We start from the raw sequence: 13116 nt of genomic DNA, 5'->3' as shown, positions 1-13116 counted from the left end.
AGGGAGGCTGACACGTATCAAAATCGATGACATGGCACTTTAGGTTAAATATCTAATACTAGAATCACATGGGACACGTGTCGTCATCTCCATGGATCACTGCCAGCAGATCTTTTGCGTGTCTGGGGAGCACCGAAACCAACGGAAATATCGTAACTAGTGGACGAAGGGCCCGCCACGTCATGGTTTTTGGTGTACCAGTGATATCTTGCTGACGTGGAACATATGCAGAGGTCCCCCCCCCCCCCTTAGATATTTTCGCCTCTCCCCACTACTTGAAACGAAAGAAAATCCCAATGGGCTCTCTGTGTGGCGGTTAGCGATTGAATAGGTACGCCAGAAAACCAATAATCAAATCCTGCCTTTTTTTATTTATTTTAAAGTTATTTGGTTGGTTAAAAGAGTTTCAATAATATCTTGAGGATCACACCCAATTCAGATATTTGGATCTTTTCTAGAGAGAGAGAGAGAGGTGTGTGGTGCTGCGGTTCTTCTATCAATTTGGGGTGCTGAGATTTTTGGCTGGTGATCTTGGGTGGGGAGGATTTTGGAGGTGGTTGGGGGCGCTGAGATCTTTTGTTGAGTTGGGGTGGTGAGATTTTTGTTTTTGTGTTTGGTTGTTTGGTTGGGAGGGGTGGATTTATTTGATGGGAGAATTGGTGGTGGATTGGGAGGATATGGAGGGAGTTGTGGATGAAGAAGGGGGGAAAGGGGAGGAGGTGAGGGAGAAGGAGATTTTGGTGAGGTGGGAGAAGTTCCTTCCCAGGATGATCGTGAGGGTTTTGCTTGTGGAGTTCGACGATTCGACAAGGCAGATCATCGCCGCGCTTCTGAGGAAATGCAGTTACAAAGGTGTGTTCCTGTTTGTTTTTTTGGATATTTGATCTTTTTGTGATTTGCTTTAGGGTGTGTGTATTTTTTCAACTGAGATACATAAGTTATTTCTCTTAAACAATTGGCTGTGAGGGTATTCTTAAGAATTTTAAGCATATCAATCCTGTCGTTTTTTATTTTTAGAAATGGTTTTGTATGTTCTTCTATGTTACCATGTTTCTCTTTGCTTACTTTTTGGAGAAATATATTTGTGCTTACCATGTTTTACTGTGTATTCATGTACACAAAAAGCATATATTACTTGGTGAAGTCCTTTTTTGAGGAAAAATGTGTTATGTGTACATATTGAGATGTGATTGGGTGTTATGTTTGGATTTGAGCAGTTTCTGCTGTTCAAGACGGGAAAAAGGCATGGGAGGTACTCAAGGAGAAACCCCATAATTTCGATTTGGTCTTAACTGAAGTGTCGTTGCCATCACTCTCTGGCTTTAGCCTTCTTACCATGATTGCGGGGCATCCAATCTGCAAAAATATCCCTGTAATCAGTAAGTTTGAGTCCATCGTACGGCCCATTTTTCTTACCTAAGGTTTTTGTTGCACTTAATTGCTGATGTAAAACTTGTTCTTTCCATCTGGGGACTCCTTGCAGTGATGTCTTCTCATGATTCAGTCAATATTGTCTTCAAATGCATGTTGAAAGGGGCTGCCGACTTTCTTGTGAAGCCCCTCAGGAAAAATGAATTAAGGAATTTGTGGCAACATGTCTGGAGAAGGCGCTCTGTACGTCATCTCATACCTTGTATCTGTGATAAAGTAGTTTTCTGGCAGCCTATTTTTGGTTCCCGATAATAGTGTTGGTTGCTTATTTTTATTTCTCCTGTTTTTTATGGCCTTAGACAAATGATGGTGCGAGCGGATGCCAAAATCGAAATCCTGCAGAGCTTAAATTTGAAGCTGTGTCTGACAATAATTCTGCAAGCAATCCTTCAAGTGATTATGTGGTTTCTGTCCATAAGAAAAAGGGAAGCGGTGAGAAAGGGAGTGACACCCAAGTGAGTGTTCCATATAGTTTTTAACAGTCGTTGTTTGCTAGTGAGATGTTTGTTTTTTATCGATATGCAGTGTGATGGATAAGAGTTCATAACATCACGTCTATGAAATATGCAGAAAATAATTAGTTTATTGTTTTGGATACACAGATATGATGACGGAGCACTTGTAATGAAACAAGCAGAAGTACAAAAGAAGAGCCATAAGGGCATGCAATAGCATAAACACAAAGTGCGCAAGCACAAGTCAACTATGGGGCAATGCAAAGATCCAACAATAGCTAATAAGAGGAAGAGAAAATAAAAAATATAAATCTGTATTGATTAAATGTTTGGAAAAAGCATAAAAATAAATGGAGACAAATAGTCCCTATATATACACAAAAAGGCATAAGCATCAAGGCCATTGGGAGCTCTCAGAGTCGTTGAGAGCTCCCAATGACTCTATGGTCCAATGACCATAGCGTCCCTAAATTAAAACAAAAAGACAAAAAATATAAAAACTAAAAATATTACACAACTATATCTAATGGACTGTCCTAATTACATAGGTTAAAAGACAAAAATGCCAATATAACTATTTTAACACCCCCTCAAACTTATGGTGTGATCACCGAAAGTTTGTTGAGAAGAAACAAAAAACAAGGTGCAGGAATAGCTTTCATAAAAAAATCTTTTAGCTAATATTCTGAAGTGACATACTGTAACTCATCATGAACATAGCGACAGTCCATCTCAATGTGTTTGGTGTACTCATGGAAGGTGTGGTTGCTAGCAATATGAATTGCACTTTTGTTATCGCAACACATCTTCGAAGGGTTGAAGATGGCTTTTCATATATCTTTGATAAGATTCCTTAGTCATACAAGTTTCATGATTGTCGTAGCCATAACTCTATATTCAGTTTTAGTAAAATCAACGAATTTTTTAAAAAACACAAAAAACTATGGTTGAAATTCTATCAGTATAAGCAAGTCTTAATATGAAGATGAGTATAGAGAAGGTTCTTTGTTTATGTTATTCTTTATATATCTAACAATTCTTAATACAACACTCATGTGCACAGTGGTTGGAGCATGCTAGAACCATGGTTGCCAGTTGAGGAAGCGGGAGCGAGAAGCGATACGGGAAGCGGGAGCGGGAAGCGAGGCACTTTCAAAATTTTAGGAAGCGGGGAAGCAGGGGACCACTTAGGAGCGATTCGGGAAGTGTCTCGGAAGCGACATAGGAAGCGTCTCGGAAGCGAGGGGGAAGCGAAAAAAATAAAAATAAAAAATAAAAAATACAAAAAAATTGAAAAAAACAGGGGAAGCGTGGGGGAAGCGAGGGGGAAGCGCGCTTCCCATTAAAGGGAAGCGCGTCCCCCATTAAAGGGAAACGCGTCCCCCATTAAAGGGAAGCGCGCTTCCCAAAAAAGGGGGACGCGCTTCCCAAAAAAGGGGGACGCTTCCCCCCACGCTTCGGAAGCGCGACGTTCCGCGCTTCGGGAAAGCGCGCTTCCCCTTTTAGCTAGGCGCTTCCGGTAACTCTGGCTAGAACTGACTAGCTGAATAAACAACATGAGTTATATCTGGTCTAGTGATAGATAAGTAGGTTGAAGACCCAATTAGTTGCCTATAAGGAATGAGATCTTCAAGAAGTGTTCAATTTTCAAGCCTTAGTTTTGCATTGACCATTTCTGGAGTTTTTACTTTTCTTGCCATTTAAAATACCCGACTTATCACAAATATCAGTAATGAACTTCATTTGAGTAAGAATATACCTTCTGGGAGAGTAAACAACTTTAATACCTAAAAATACCTTAAAAACCCAAATAAAACATATAAATTTTTTTTTTAAATATTTGCAATCTCACTAACTCCTTGTTTGTCATTTTTTGTTATTATTATGTCATCTACGTATAGTAGAATTATAACAACAATAGTACCTTCACTTTCGACAAAAAGAGCGGTATCAATATAGCAAGAATGAAAATCCATATGAATTATAACATTACTAAATCTATCATATCAGGCCTTAGGAGCTTGTTTAAGACCATACAAGGCCTTCTTAAGTGTAAGAGTTTTTCCTTGTTCGATATCAAATTATGACAGTGGATTTAATAAGCTTCCTCGTTTAATTTTTCATTGAGAAATGCATTTTTGACATCCAACTGATAGATGAGTCATTTTTTGATAGATGCAGCGGCTATGAGGGTTCTAACACTAGTCATCCTAGCTACGGGTGCAAAAGTCTTTTCATAGAGATTCTTTAGAATATCATTTAGCCACTAACCCGGCTTTATATCTATCTAGGATTCCATCACTCTTGGTTTTGATCTTAAATGCCCATCTACAACTTATGGTTTTCTTACCTAAAGGTAAGGTAACAACTTCTCAGGTTTTAGCTTTCTTAAAGACATCTAATTCTACATTTATAGCTTCAATCCAATGTGAATTTTTTTGCTTCATTAAAATGATATGGCTCCCGATAGGAATGTAGTGCTATTAGACAAGCTCTATAGTTTGGTGACAAAAAGTTATACAATACAAACCAATTTAGAGGAATAGAGACTCAGCTAGATCTTTTAAGTGAGGCCTCTTTTATAGGAGAATTATGTGAGTATTTTTCTAATGCACTTGGAGGGTTTCTTTGCTCACGCCGGGTTTAAATTTATATATATTTAGTAGGTTTTTCAACTATATCATCATTTCTTAATGATGGTCTTACACTCTCAACATTAGGATGTTCATGATCATTACTAAGGCTTCATCCTTATTCAAAGCATTATCACAAGTAGAATCAACATCTCTCGGTGAGAGATCAAATAAAAAAGTATAATTTACTTCCTCTATTTTATTATCTTTATCAAAACCATTTTCATTTTTTAAGGTCAAATCCTTAGAAACATAAAGTTTGTTATTTTTTAAATCAAAACATTTTTAACCTTTTTTATTTTTCCCATAATCAATAAAAACACATTCAATGGCTTTTGGAAATGACTTATATCTTTCGTATAAAAGTACAAAACATTTACAACAAAAAATTCTCAATCGCTTTAAGTTGGGTGACATTTTAAATAATTTCTTATATGAAGAAATATTTTGTAAAGATGATGAGGGCATTCTATTTATCAAATAAGTTAATGTTAGAACGGCCTTGGCCCAATGACTAATATAATGAGCCAATGTTAGCACAAGTCCACTATAGGACAATACGAAGAGCCAACAATGGCCAATACAAGAGACAACAACAACAACAACAACAACAACTACGCCTTCATCCCAAAACAATTGGGGTCAGCGATATGAACCAAAAAAGAAATTCATTTTGGGTCTTCCACATGAATCCTTTTCCTCCAATCATTTCTATCCAATGCCATGTCCTCGGTGAGGTTCAAAGCATTCATATCCTTTCCTATCATCTCCATCCAAGTCTTCCTAGGCCTACCCCGACCTCTTTTAACTAATATATTTTCCCATTTCTCCAACCTTCTAACTGGAGCATCATTAGGCATTCGCCGAATATGTCCAAACCACCGTAAATGATTCTCTCGCATCTTATTTTCAATGGGTGCAACACCTACCTTCTTACGTATCTCCTCGTTCCGAATCTTATCTTTTATTGTATTTCCACACATCCATCTAAGCATCCGCATCTCAGCTACACTCATTTTTTGAACATGATGTCTCTTGGCAGCCCAACATTCCGTACCATATAGTAAAGCGGGTCTAATAGTCGTCCTATAAAACTTTCCCTTCAACCGCAATAGCATTCTACGATCGCACAACACTCCAGTTGCACTTTTCCATTTCATCCACCCAACCTTTATCCTATGATTTACATCTCCATCAATTTCTCCATACTTTTGAATGATGGATCCCAAATATTTGAAATAATCATTCACCGGTATTTCTTGCTCACCAAGCTTCACTACACTCCCATCACTACTTCGTTGCTTACTAAACTGACATTCCATATATTCAGTCTTACTCTTACTCAACTTAAAACCTCTAGCTTCCAATGTCTGTCTCCATAATTCTAACTTAGCATTAACCCCAGCTCTAGACTCATCAATCAAAACAATATCATCAGCAAACAACATACACCACGGTACATTTTCTTGAATTGATCTCGTAAGCTCATCCATCACTATCGCAAATAGGAAAGGGCTTAAAGCAGATCCTTGATGTAACCCAACCGTTATCGGAAAATTGGTTGTCACCCCTCCACAAGTGCGGACATTGGTTACTACTCCTTCATACATATCTTTAATTATACTACTGTACTTTAGGGAAACACCTTTCTTCATCATTGTCCACCAGAGAACGTCCCTAGGTACTCTATCTTATGCCTTCTCTAAATCAATAAAAACCATATGCAAATCTTTGTTCCTCTCTCTATATCTTTCAATAAGTTGTCTAAGAAGATGTATAGCTTCCATAGTTGATCTTCCAGGCATAAAACCAAATTGATTCTCCGATATCATGACAACCTTCCTCAACCTAGACTCAATCACCCTCTCCCAAAGTTTCATAGTATGACTCATGAGTTTTATACCACGATAGTTTGTGCAATCTTGTATATCACCCTTATTCTTATATAAAGGCACCAAAGTACTTTTCCTCCACTCATTAGGCATCTTATTTGTTCGCAAAATCAAGTTAAAAAGATTTGTCAACCATTCTAAACCTTTCTCTCCCAACCATTTCCAAGCCTCGATATGTATACCATTTGGGCCAACTACCCTTCTTGATTTCATTTTCTTCAAAGCCTCTGCAATTTCTCTCTTTTGAATCTTGCGCATGAAATCACGATTTATCTCATGAAAAGGAATGGAGAAGTCTCCAAGATCTTGAGCATGACTATCATTAAATAGCTTATCAAAATAATCTTTCCATCTCTCCTTAATCTCCTCATCTTTGACTAAAACCCTTTGCGTTTCATCTTTGATACATCTAACCATACCCAAATCCCTCGATTTCCTATCTCTCATCTTTGCAAGCATATAAATATCCTTCTCGCCTTCTTTGGTATCCAACTTGTCATAAACCTCCTTATATATCTTAGCTCTCGCGTTTCGAACTACTTTTTAGCTTCCTTCTTTGCTATCATATACTTCTTCAAATTCTCATTATCACGACTCTTACTTAGATTTCTATAACACTCTCTTTTAACCTTAATAGCTAATTTGACATCCTCATTCCACCATGATGTATCCTTACCTAGTGGTGCACCGCCTTTAGACTCACCCAATACCTCCTTAGCCACTTTTCTCATGCCACCCGCTATCTTATTCCACATTGATTCTGAATCCTCCTCGAGACACCAATCAACTTCCTTAACTACCTGCTCTACAAACATTCTTTGTTTAGCTCCTTTCAGTGCCCACTACTTAATTCTAGGATCTATCCTATGTCTATCCTATTAGACACAAATACAAGAGACAACAAAAATAAAAAATATAAATCTGTATTGATTAAATGCTTGAGAAAAGCATAAAAATAAATGGGGACAAATAGTCTTTATATATGCACAAAAAGGCACAAGCATCAAGGCCATTGGGAGCTCACAACAACTCTATGGTCCACTGACCATAAAGCCCCTAAAGTAAAAACAAAAGGGACAAAAATATAAAAACTAAAAATATGACAAAACTGTCTCTAATGGATTGTCCTAATTACATAGGTAAAAAGACAAAAATGCTCCTTATGGGCATTACCTATTATATGACTGTATCTACTTCATATATATATATATATATATATATATATATATATATATATATATATATATATATATATATATATATATATATATATATATATATATATATATATATATATATATATATAATTACAAATATACCTATTTTAACAGCACTAACTGAACTATCTTCCCTTTTGTTCTTCATAGATGTGTTACGATGAGACTTATAAGACTGTTTTATTTTAAGAAAAGATAAACCTTTCGGAATATCTAAATATAGTGTTTGGATTGTGTTCATTACAGAGCTCTTGCACAAAGCCAGAGATGGAGGCTGAAAGCATAAATATGCACACAACAAAGGATCTTTTCCCGCCACAAGTACAGTCAGAGCCACAGAAATATGAATATGGCACAAAAGAGAATGGAAGTTGCTTGCTGAGAGAGAATGATGCACAAGGTGCATGTCTATATATGTTAACTTGTTTTGTTTGAATCATAGTTCAGCCACATACAAAGCTGTGGCTAATGGATGATATATTTTTTTGGCAGATAATTTGATAAGGCAAGCAACAGACACAAAACTGGGCAGTCAAACAGTTGATTCAATGAATAGAATGCATCTGCAGGAAGCCCATGCACATGCAGGGAAATTGCCTATGAAGGAAAACATTGGAATAGCAACCTTCAGAAAGGTTTCTCTCACAAATGGCGAGTCTAACCAATGCAATTCTGAAGGGCATAGTCCTCCTAGTGAAGCCATCGACTTTCTTGGGCAAATTGGGAAGGGATCACAACGCAATTATGCACAGAATGAAGGCCTCATTGTCATGCATGAGAACTATAATGATTCAGAAGAGACCTCCATTCCCAAGGATAATGCATCCAATTTAGAACGTTTTCCAGCATGTGACCTTTCCTTGAGGAGACCACAACTCCATGGCTATATTAAACAAGGGATAGAGGAAAAGCACACATTAAACCATTCTAATGCTTCTCCATTTTTAAGGTGAGAGGCTACCACAATAATTTCAAACAGGCATCATGAATTCATGATGTTCATATAATTTATAAACTAATCATTTACAGGTTTTCTGCTTTTTTGCCTATGATTCTTTTAAGGAGCTTTGATAGTATTAGTCCTTATCTGTCTTTTAGTTCTTTTCCTCTGATAGGCTGAATGATTAGTGTTTTGTTCCGTTGTATAACAACTTACTATCAATAGTAGCATGTGATGGAGGTGATGTGGCCATAAAGATATATGGAGATTGCATTTATATTCGTAAACAACTTTCTTTTCTTGTGTTTTTTACTTGCAAGCTGGGGGCAGGCTTCATGGGATTCAAACCTGCACATAGTCATTATTTTTGCCGAAATATAATGAGAAGATTGCATCTTTACTTGTGATGGAGTATTCCTGTGGACAGGTGGATATGGTTGACATTTTGCTAACTGCAATTCGAAACAGGATTCCCACAAACACTAGAAATTGCATCAATAGTCATGTGAAGCTAAGAAGATTTTGAGTGATCATTCCATTGAAAGATGAAAATTTTAGAACTATAGATATTTTTCTTTATAAGAATGATATAAATTTTTCCAAAACCATTTACGCTATGTTTGGGAGCCGGTGTTGGAGAGGAAATGAGAGGAGTGGAGATGAAAATGGGAGATGAGGCTGGGGTTGTCCACAACATCCTTGCGAGGATGTAGTTGAAAATGGCCCATCTCCACTCAACACCATTCTCTTCTCTCAAAACAGGATTTCCAAACACCTGTGCAGGTAGGTGGTATTGATTACACCCTCATTTCTAAATTTGAAAAATTAGTTTCCGACATCCTAATCCTGAATTACTATAAGGAACTATATGCATTCATGCTGCAGAGAACAATGCTGATCCATGAACCGGATTAAGCATTACTAGTCTCTATTCTGGTGTTGTGTACAATCTAAGACTCAATCTGGAATTGATTCAATTGGATTATTGTTATATCTTAGATTATGCTATGATTGCAAATATTGTTTGTGCAAGGGTGGACATCAGAATTGCATTTTCCAGATCCAGGATGTTACAATGTCAAAATGCTAGCATGGACTTTCTGTCTGGTTTAGCTTATGTATGCAGTCAATGTCAACCACATTGGTGAACATTTTGCACATCCATTGACAACTGCATGTACCAACTTTGCGTCGTTACATGGAACGCTCTAATGTATCATGTATCAAGCAGATCGATACCTGGCACTAGTATGAAACTCATCTCGAAACCTACTAATAGTAGTAGTAAATATTTAAGAAACCTGTATTACATTCTGTCTCAATTCTGGCAAACTATGCTTTACCCTGCAGTCAGTCACTAGTGTAAGATGACTCTAGCAGTCTAGCTATTTGAAAACTTTAGTCCTTTTAGATTCTTTGGGTCATTCTCAAGCTTGGAGGTTTCTTCATTGTATGGTAGGTTTAACACAACAAAAAATTTCTGAGCCCACTCTTTCTAGTGGCTTAAATGTAGTTGTTTGCCTCACAATTACTTGGTGAAGTATGGTTTTGAATTTGTTATACCTGAGTTATCTTTTCGTTGTGACTGAAGATGATTCAGTATGGATTTTTATTTTTTCTTAGAAGTTCAAAAAAATTAGACATTTCCAATTTTCCATTTTAAGTACCTTGGCCAGTATAATTTTTTTAGTTTTTTTACCAAATGGAGCATTCTGTCAATCTTGTCAAGTTGAGATACTAATTTTTGAAATTACAATGAATCCATAAGGTATCCTCATTTAATTTTTCATCACTTTTCCTTGATGACTATTTTATGACAGTAATAGGACAAGTTTTGTTAACATATTGAATCATACATGGATATCAGGTCATTTGGGCTATATACATCTTTCTGAAATAAAGTTCATTTTCGCTATTCATGTATTTCATAGATTCGGTTATTTCCATCATACACTATGGTGCCTTTGACTGGAAACTTACAGGTGGTCTTTAACTCATGCAGGTACAGTAACAGGATTATTCCACATACTGTTCCCACATCTTGTTTCAGTCCGGAGCCTAAAGAAGGTAAGAATCACTGTCGTGCACCTACAGAAAGTGAACAAAGCATCACTCCAGGAGTCATATTTTCACCAAGGCCAATTAAATGTAATACTCTAAACTGGAATGAGGTTTCACCAGATAGTAGAAAGGGGGATGCACATTCGCATTCCAAAGGTGCTTATCCAAGTAGTGCAACTATGCCTGAGGAATCAGCATTTCCCTGCTCACATCTTGGAATTATACCTGTGTCACTGCCTGTTGGAAACTTAAATTTTGATGGTTTAAGCTCTGGATATGGCACCATTCTACAACCTGTATTTTATGCACAACAAGGTCCTCCATTATGGAGTCCAATTTCTACAAGCAATCAGGAAACCATTCATAAAAGTTCAACCCCACAATCTGATAAGTCACTGAGACAGAGCAACTCTGAGCATTGTTATCACTTGGATAACTGTGATGCTAAGCCACTTGAACATCAAGTATCAATCACACCGGAGACTAACTTGGGAGTTGATGAAGATCATGGGCTTGCTTCTGCTTCATGCCAAAGTGGAAGCAGCCTGTGCAATGGCACCATGAAATACTATAACCTCAGCACTTCTGGGAGTGTTTTGAATGGAAACAATGGATATGTAAGTACAGCAAATGTCACAGAAGCCACAACAAAAAGTGGTAATGAGGGACAGTTTGGTAACAATGGGGTTGTAACGGTGGAATACAATCGTGCAGCACAGAGAGAGGCAGCTCTGAACAAATTTAGGCTGAAAAGGAAAGAGAGGTGCTTTGAGAAGAAGGTGAGTAGTAGCTGAATTCGGTTCAGTTTTTGTTATTTGATCACCTTAAAATATCATTTTTTTGCTTTCTTGACCATATTGCAATAGCATCATTCTATCGTTAGTCTGAGAAATGATGACCAAATTGTTTTTACAGGTTCGATACCAAAGCAGGAAACTACTTGCAGAACAACGGCCAAGAGTGAAAGGCCAATTTGTTCGCCAAGCACATCAAGACTCCTCAGACATGCAAGTTGATTGATCTTTCTGCTCTGATCCATCAATCACATAAGCAGCCATCAAAGGAACATCTCTTTCCTCCCGACGGTTGCCAATTAAGCAGGAGGCCACTGAGTCAATGAAGATGACCTCAAATTGGAGTTAACTACCATAGAATCGTATTGCCAACGTCTCTGGCTTTTCACATTGGCAATCAAGCAATGCAATCACAACAGTGACAACAGACGAGTGAGAGAGATAGAAAGAGTGTTCTTTTGGGAGTCTCCAAGTAGCAGTTGGTCAGTTAAATCCTCTGACATTCAAATTTTCATTTAACATCCAGCCACCTACCACACAGCATGTATAAAGTAATTTTCTACTTGACGTAAGCAGCTTGCAGCTTCAGATTTTTCATCTCCCTTTCCGTTTATTCAGTATGGCTAACTAGATCACACGATTGTTCTTATGTTCTTAATTCATATCAAAGTGGAACCCCAAATCTGAACCTGGACATGTATTCATTTGAGTGGGCTATGTTACAGAGTGAGTAGCATGAGAATGTCAATGGAAGGTCAGCAACTTGGTGTCGCTGATTCCCCAACAGGTTAGGAGCCTTAGGTTGGGTGTTGATTATATTATCAAGTGTGGTTTGATTGCTGGATCCCGTTACGGATCTGACCATCTACTGATTGAATGGTTATAGCAGGGGCTATGTGGTTGAGTTCAGACTCTGGCCTGAAACTGATATTACATAACTCGAGTCCTAACCTCTGAAGTTGTAGATATCATTCTTTAGAATTACCACAAGTTCCTCTGTAATTTCTCGACTTTGGTCTGAATCTGCCATTGCATACCTCAAAGTCCTGACCTCTTAAGTTTGCTTTGCTGTTATTCAAATTTTCATGGTCAGTGTATTATGATTCTCACAAAAAGCTGATGGTGCCTAAATGGGTAATTATTGCCACTAATGATAGTACCATACTGTCTACTAAAAAGTCATAAATGAAGTTTTGTTATCTACTAAATTGAACCAATTTATTGTTTATTTGTCAATAACAGGTTTTATATCGAGTTGTTTTGACATAAAACCCAATGTTTATATTATGAAATCTTGATGCATTTTGGATTGTTGTTTTTGTTTGTTTGTTATTTAAAAAACATCTAAACATGAAAATATTGTAATCTAAAGCAAGTTTTAAGCTAAATAAACTAAGAAATTGTGCTTGCGTTGGCCAATCCATGAAGCATTGAATAATTTGTTAAAAATAGATTGGTTTAGTAGGTGACAGTACCATCGTTGGTGTAGACATTAATTCCAGCCAAATGGTTTTGCTGAAAGTCTAGTTCAAACAAGTATGTCCTGTTCCACAGAAAGGAAAATATTTCATTTCATTTCTTTGGATCAGATCTCTAACTGAACCCAATCCATTTGCACGTTATTTGAAGACTTGTTTTCCAACTTGTTAACGGTTGAAAATGATGCTTCCCTTTTGGTTATTCTCCTCCAGCC

At 37.2% G+C, this 13116-nt stretch overlaps 1 protein-coding gene across 1 annotated transcript; it reads left to right on the top strand.

Moving 5' to 3' along the window:
• The first annotated feature begins 307 nt into the window (after positions 1-307).
• LOC149836249 (two-component response regulator-like APRR5) lies at positions 308-12332 on the top strand. The gene is made up of 8 exons (XM_090009084.1): positions 308-852; positions 1218-1379; positions 1484-1614; positions 1731-1886; positions 7875-8028; positions 8121-8577; positions 10571-11408; positions 11545-12332. Exons 1-8 carry the CDS (start codon positions 648-650, stop codon positions 11647-11649), a joined length of 2208 nt encoding a protein of 735 aa, XP_089865210.1. The 5' UTR covers positions 308-647; the 3' UTR covers positions 11650-12332.
• Positions 12333-13116: the final 784 nt, after the last annotated feature.

The sequence above is a fragment of the Nuphar pumila genome, chromosome 6 (genome assembly GCF_984573655.1).
Source record: "Nuphar pumila chromosome 6, dmNupPumi1.hap1.1, whole genome shotgun sequence".
Taxonomy (NCBI): Eukaryota; Viridiplantae; Streptophyta; class Magnoliopsida; order Nymphaeales; family Nymphaeaceae; genus Nuphar; species Nuphar pumila.
This window is presented reverse-complemented; position numbering and strand designations above follow the sequence as displayed.

Bases quoted from the DNA above. Each gene is read 5' to 3' on its own strand.
- LOC149836249 (XM_090009084.1), top strand. From the start codon at position 648: ATGGGAGAATTGGTGGTGGATTGGGAGGATATGGAGGGAGTTGTGGAT. The intron at 853-1,217 runs GTGTGTTCCTGT...GGATTTGAGCAG, and splicing joins GAGGAAATGCAGTTACAAAG to TTTCTGCTGTTCAAGACGGG. The intron at 8,029-8,120 runs GTGCATGTCTAT...TTTTTTTGGCAG, and splicing joins GAGAGAGAATGATGCACAAG to ATAATTTGATAAGGCAAGCA.